This window comes from Phaethon lepturus, unplaced genomic scaffold (genome assembly GCF_000687285.1).
Source record: "Phaethon lepturus isolate BGI_N335 unplaced genomic scaffold, ASM68728v1 scaffold6335, whole genome shotgun sequence".
NCBI lineage: Eukaryota > Metazoa > Chordata > Aves > Phaethontiformes > Phaethontidae > Phaethon > Phaethon lepturus.
The window spans coordinates 1-7,377 of NW_010541093.1; the positions used below are offsets into that span (position 1 = coordinate 1).

Sequence of the window (7,377 nt, forward strand, 5' to 3'; positions counted from 1 at the left end):
CACACGAATCAGATGAACATATTTCACAGTGGTCTGTTGCTGTCAGTGAGAATGCTAATTCTTGAGTCAGATATCCAGAGCTTCCCTCAGAATTGGCAGGAAAGATGTTAGAACTGCACTAGTCTAGTTCTCATGATGCTTTGTCTTGTGCAATAGAGTTTCTGTGCAACCAGACCTCAACGGCAGGTCTGGCTCTCCTAGAGTTACTTCTGGGAGGGATTCTGATCTTTATTACAGGACTTTTGTATGGGGGGGGAAACCCATGTGCAGGGTCTGTCTCTATGAAGAGAAGCTGTGCATAAGCAGTATTAGAAACGGTACTTGGAATTAGTGCTGAGTATTATGCAGCTTCCTAAATGACATGAGCTTGCTGAATCTTTATCATTTATTAGCTTGTCATAATGTCTTATAGTCATTAAAATGACTTGAAGAGCCAAGGCTTCAAAGCTAGTAATTTCCTCATACACATCCCTGCCTGCCCTCCTGGAGAACTGTTACAGCTTTGCTGCAGGTGAGACTGAAGAGTTCCTTGTTGGAGCATGTTATTACTTCAGTAATAGCTGTAACACCCTCTAAGCCTGTTATATTAGTTTATCAGAGTCCTATGTTGTACTGGCTTCACTGTAATTGTAGATAAAGTACAGAAGCCTTCTGTGTGTGCTCTGGAGTAGAGTCTGCTCTCTGATCTTTTCACTGTGGGGTGCTGCTTGCTGAACTGTAGAAAGCTCTTGACTTGCTGCTAGTTTAACACAGACTTGTCTAGCTGAGAAGTAAGGACTTCAGCAGCTCTAGACTGCAGCTGTACTGTCCCTCAAGCAAAAGATCAAAATCAGTAGCTGAACCTGCCACTATCTCAGCAACTACTCAAAATACTGTTGTTAATGGGTGTGCAGGGAATGCAGTGCCTTTCTAAAACTCTAAGCTTCTATCCTGATACAGATATGACTTAAAGCTGGTGTCTGTTCCACACATTTGAGGTGATGATAAGATTACCTTATGCTTGCATCACTGATTTAACACTTGCATAACGTTTAAAATAAATGTAGTACCGGCTATAGAAGCTTTCTCCAGGTTCAGTGTTGGAGTTGGTAGAAAATAGAAGGATTCAGATTGCTTTTTCTCATGAGACTACCAGAGGGTTTGGATACCCTTTGCACTTTTGAGGAAATATGATTAGGACTTGCTATGTACTTATTAAATGTTGCACTACAGGCTTTTAGCCAAAAAAAAAAAAAAGGCAGGCTTAGCACAAGTACAGTCACTTTCCCTGGGAAGTTAACAGTTCTAAGCTGGCTGTGCCCCATTACCCTTGGATTCTGCATAAGCTCTGTTATGTAGAGACTAGATGATCACTTAAACTCTTGCTTTTCCTGTGATCTCAACCTTAGTGTTGCACCATTTAGGAAAGTTTGGCTTGTTGCTCCATGGACTTCTACTGAAGCAAGCTGTGAAGTAGTACATGGCCCAAAATCTACATTCTTTTTCATGCTGAGCCTCTAGTTGTTGATCTTAAGGACCTCTTCCAGCTAATATATAATATGAAGAAGGAAGAGGAAGACAAGAAAAAGGCAAGTAAAACTACAGAAACTGCATTAATCTGCATAGAAACAAAGCTTGTTTAAGCTTTGGCTTAGTTTTTGGGCTCTTGTGAGACTTGACACAGGTCTTTCTAGAGCTAAGATCACTTGAGGCTATTGGTTGGTGGTTGTACCAGCAGTGTGATTACCTCCTAGATTTGGTAAGCATTCCAAATCAAGAGGCTTTGGGTATTTTGTGTGATATCTAGGTACTAAGAGCCTTCTCTTATTTAGAGTGAAGAAGCAAGTAAGACTGAGGTAAGTCACTCCAACTCGGCCTCGCTTGATTAGGTATGCTGCTGTGATACAACTAGCTTTGACTTTCTGCTAGCATTATGGAGGCAACATTAGATGCCCAATTGCATTGGAAATGGGAGTAAAAGGGGTCTCCAGAACTAATAAGTAGTGATCTCCCTCAGACTTCCTTTTTCTATTACTTTTTTCAAGCCTGCAAGTCACTTGCTTAAGGCAAGTTTTGATATTCCAATTATCATTGACACTGTTATCTATTACAGAATGGTAGTGAAGCACTACCTGCTGATCAAGCTGACAAACTGAAACTGGTAGGTTAAATTTCAGAGCTTTATACTGGTGCCATTAAGGAATCCATAACTGACTGTCTCCACATTGTGTGGGAAACGCAGTATTTAGAAGTGTTTGCAATAGATCTGCATAATGTTTGATTCTTGCTCTTGCAAGAACTGTAACAGATACTGATTCTTCCAATATTTCTGGCTTCAAAGGAGTTGACCAGATGGACTTGTTTGGGGATATGTCATTTTATGGACAAGCAAATACTTTAAGTCCCTCAGAGTGGACTCCTGGCCATTCTAGATGGGTGGCCCTAGCTCAAGATGTGGCTTAACTCCACAAAAGTATGCATTTAGCTTGTCATAGCTCAGTGTGACCCCAAAAATTTTACTGCTTTATTCTAGCACTATAAGGCACCATCAGCCATGATCCAATTGATGCTGCAATAGGTGTCAGTCCAGCTAGCGACCAAGTCTTACCCTTCTGCCAGCTTGGTGGAGAGATGGCATGTTCACCTCTTCTACCTGCAAAGAGCTCTCTAATCTTACTCCAAAGCTGAGACTGCACCTTGAAGGCATGCTAAAGCAGTATGACTTCAGAATTTGTCAAAACAAAGGACTAGAATTCAACCAGGGCTTCTTGACTAAGTGAAAGCTGAGGTACAATTAGTGCTTAATGACTCTACAGTATCTAGGCTGTAGAACAAGCATTGATATTTAACTAAGGGATCTTAAAACAGGTGCTTTTAACATTGAGCTTCTGATGCCAAGTAGCTGTGACTTGACCACAGCTTGTGGTGCTTGCCTTAATGGCTTATAAGATGAAGCTTTAGTGTAACTTCACTGTGACATTGAATACTTATTAGTATGAGGTGTTGGATACTAGGATCTCTCCTTTTGCAGCTATTTTCCTTGTGCTTATGTATTACTTGCTGCATAGTACACAAAGCTAACTTTATTTTTTCTTTCTGAACAAATAGGAAACTAAAGAGATTCTGCTAGTGGATCTAAACTCTGAAATTGTGACCAAACAGACTCTTTTACAAGAGGATCTCTTCTTGAATGGCATCACAATCTCTCTTCCACAACCAAAGCCACAGCCACCCTTCTTGCCTGCAAGTTCTTTCTCTACCAATCTCAGCTTCTTTCCCACACCTAATCCAGACCCTTTCAGTGATGATCCTTTTGCACAGCCAGACCAACCTGCACTGCCTTTATTTGCGTCTCTAAAATCTACTGATCAGAAGGAAAGTCTGAGTACCTTGACACTGGTGGGTAATGGTGCTTCAAATAATGATATTGACTACTTTGGTAAACAGTTTGACCAGATTTCTAATAGAACTGGCAAACAAGAAGCACTAACAAACCAGTGGCCATTTGAGAGTAAGTTGCCTGCAGCAAGAACTCCAAATGGGGTACCAGAGAGAGAACAGAATGACTTTCTTAAAGCCCTGTCAAACCTGTTTGTGGAAGGTCCTTCCAAAGGAGTATCTCTGTGGAATGGAGTAAAGCTGGATTCTGAAAGCAATATCCAGCCCATGTCACATGAGTCTATAACAATTAGCCCACCACCACAATGTACCAAGCCAGGAAGAGGAAGGAGGTCTGTCAAGGTGAACAATGTTGAAGTAATTAATGGTGATATGCATGCTGTTACTTTAAGAAGCTGGCTGAAGGAAGCTTTTCTTTCTTCATACTATGTAACTGGCTAAACAGCTTTACAGCACATCTACTTTCACCTGCCATGCTTACTCCAATCTGTCTGCAGCTGTGGTACTTTCTAACATTCATGAATGCTTCATACTAGCTATGATCACTAAATTATTTACTTTCTTCCTTAATGCTGTCATACTTCTGTAAAGGTCTGGTAAGTATACTGCTATGTATATTGTCACTTGATATAATGTCAGAACCTGTTAGTTGTATGCCCATCAGCCTGTGGTTTCATAACAATGAGGTACTAGTACTAGCTTACAGAAACTTATGCAGTTTTGCAGTACCTGCCTACTGAAGGCAATCTCAATCACTTGCCTGATTAAACACAGGGTGTCTCTGGGTCAGCTGCATTTGTCTTGCACTGAAATGATGCAAAACTCAGTTGCTGACCCTGCCACAACTGCAGGGGTCACTGTAGACTGAGCAGGAATAAAAAAAAAGGGGAAGCTCATTATGCTAGAAAATCAGTCACTCCAAGTCTTATTTGTCTGCTGTTGACTTGTAACTATTGTATATTATACCTACTTAATGCCATGCATGTCAGTAGGTGTGAACAAAATGGTGATGCTTGCATCCTTTCAAGAGGAAGTATAAGCTTCAAAGTTCCCTGCTCTGCTGTAGCTGAAACAAAATCTTGTTGCTCTGAACTGGTGGGTCTTGATCAAGCTAGCATGTGTTCTGCCATGCTATCTCACAACAGCTTTTGTCTTTCTAGACTGCATCAAATGACTTGCTTAGTTCAGACTTGTTTGTGCCAACTACAGAGAGTCTCAGCTTGACCTCAGTGGTACAGACAGGACCTGTGCCAACTAATCCACTGGACCTCTTCAAAACAAGTCCTACCACAGCACCTCCATTGGCTGGCCTAGGTTAGTTCATAAAGTGAAGATCTTGTTCCAGTCCAAGATATCTGTTAACACAAACACAGGTGTTCTAGTTGTCCTTTACTTCACATGCAGTGCCCTGCCCTTTAATCCACATGCTGTCTGCTCTAAACTATTAAATTCTGTGAATAGAGCACTAAACTTGCATCCTTAACTGGAACAGGGTGTTTTGCTTAAACTTTGACAGCAGCTTGCTGCTTCACATATACAAGGTGCAAGTGTGCCAAGCACAACTTGGGAGGCCAGGGTAGCACTGCTGTAGAGTCTTAGTAATCATTTACACAGAAGTAACTATATAATAAATGTAAGTATTTACCACTTTTGTGCTGAGATTATCTTCCTACTCCTGTTCTATCAACCCCAATTCTGTTCTTCCAGGACCAAAATAGAGCTAAGTAAAAAAAGTTAACCCTCTTCTCCCCCCTCCAATGACTTAAAATTATGTGTAAATCAACAGTCTTTTGCAAACAGCACATGAAAAATGTTTTGCTGGTACCCTTGGTGGAATTGATATACTCGAGGTCTTCAGATCACTGAAGTGCTGTGTAACAACAATCTCCCCCCCTGGTGGCTTCCCAGTAATTCCATCACCATGGAGTGTACAAACACCTGCCTTCACTCAGGCTGCATCAGTCTTTCCTGTGTTTTTGCCTGCTCAGCCTACAGGATTTACTCAACCACTTGCCTTTGGTACTCAAGCAGTGCCAAGCTGGAGCCAGCCTGCATCTTTTGGTCCAGCAGCCTCTCAGACCTCTAGTCCCTGTGCACAGCCAGCACAAGTTCCACCTACTTCATGGGTACAGCCATCCAGTGCTGTAAATCCCTTCCAGAGTAGTTTATTCTTATCTTCAACACTACCTGCTCAGACCTCATCTGTACTACTCTCCATGTTGTCAACTAGCCCACCTCAGCCACCACCTAGAGCTGCACCTCAGAAGGAGCTATCTAAGAGAGGGAGTGATGCTTTTATTGCTCTGGATCCACTTGGGGATAGAGATATGAAGGATGTCAAGGAAATGTTCAAAGACTTCCAGCTGACAAAGCCACCTGCAGTACCAGCAAGGAGAGGAGAGCAGCACAGCCTTTCAGGTGCTTCTGGATCTTTCAGCAATTATTTTAGTAGTAAAGTAGATATTCCTCAAGATAGTACAGATCATGATGATGTGGAAGCTAGCAAGCTGTCTGCCAAAATGACTGATTTTTTTTCTACTTGGATAGCTGCTCAGGCAGTGGGATGGCTGATCACTATTCTTTTCTGATAGAAATAAATTTGATTTAATGGTTACTAAAACAGGGTTGAAAGTCTCTCTCCTAATAATGTTAGAGTTGACCAATGTCAGTGGCCAAACACTGACGCCTAGTGCCTAAAGTACTTGACTAGACTGAGGTAAACTAGGTCTGTACAGTGTTAGAAGTCCCATCTAAGCTTAAGTGTACTGAGGGCCAAGCAGGAGATAAAATTGAGGCCACTCAAAGCAACTTCTGTGTGGGCTTTTGTGCACCTAGTTAGATGAGCTTTGGTGTTGCTATACAGAGCTGAGTACTTGTTAAAGCTGTTCAGTGATATAGCAGTGTGTCTCTTCTCTAGAACCACCAAAGCCTGTTCCCCAACAAACTGTGCTGCCAGCTGATGGCCTGTTTGAAAGTCAAGCTAAACCAGACCTTTTCAGTGCCTCACCTGTAAGTAGTAAAAAACCAAAAAAAACCAACACACACAAAAACTAAACACCACAACCTTCCCTTCCCCCGGGCATCTGTAAACAGTTCCCCAAGCTGCAAGCCCTACCAGGAAGTTCTTCAGTCCTGTATTGGGAGCTTCTACAAAAGACTATGAAATAATGTAGCTGCAGAAGTGTTCTACTTTGGCTATGCTTACCTCTCTGCACAGTGGACAGTGTGGACTGTGCAGCTTTCTAGATAAACAAATGGGAGGCTCCCATGTTCAGTACCCTCTGGGGGAGGAAGTGGCTTTACCACATCACTCCATTTGGGACATAGCATTTGAAACCCTTGGAAACTCTAGATCAGTTCTGGAATGCTGACTTAAGACATCTAGCATTTGGCTAAAACAGACCTCATCATGACTATACTGGCTCAGCTCCAAATGAGTGTTCACTAGGCACACATGGCTTTTCTGAAAGATACCTTGCCTCAGACTAGGATAACTGGTAACATGGATTTAGAGACTTTTTTGTTAAAGCAGTACAGTTAATGCGTATTTAGCAGGCATTCTGCAGTATTTTCTTTCCAGAAGGTGTTTGGAACAGGAACTATCTGATACAAACATGCAGAATAAACCTGATAAAACCTGGAAATCTACTAACAGCCTATGATATCTCTTTCTTAGAAGGAATCTCAGAAACCACCTTCTGGTGATCCTTTTGACAATCCATTTGCGTAGATCAGGTAAGTCTTCTACTAATCAGAGAACCTACTTTATTCTCCAGTATTGAGGTAGAAAACCTTTGGCAAAGAGCTGGCTAAAAAAACCTACACTGGCTTGACTTTAATGCTCCTCTGAAGTATGTTAGAGTCCCTAAAAGAACACTTCTGCTAGAGTCTTCAGACTTGTATATAGCTGCACTCTGGCTAAGCCTTAGCTGGCTTCACTTTCTTGGAAATAAAGATGTTATTCTTCCATGGACTTAAATCTCAAGGCCACAATAGATC

At 41.8% G+C, this 7,377-nt stretch overlaps 1 protein-coding gene across 1 annotated transcript; it reads left to right on the forward strand.

The window, feature by feature from the left end:
* Positions 1–1,493: 1,493 nt before the first annotated feature.
* LOC104621194 (disabled homolog 2-like) lies at positions 1,494–7,108 on the forward strand (the record flags this gene model as incomplete). Its single annotated transcript, XM_010287620.1, has 7 exons — positions 1,494–1,568; positions 1,812–1,835; positions 2,093–2,140; positions 3,088–3,720; positions 4,539–4,686; positions 6,296–6,387; positions 7,055–7,108. Coding segments are annotated over 7 exons (1,074 nt in total), but the record flags the coding sequence as incomplete, so codon positions are not given.
* Positions 7,109–7,377: the final 269 nt, after the last annotated feature.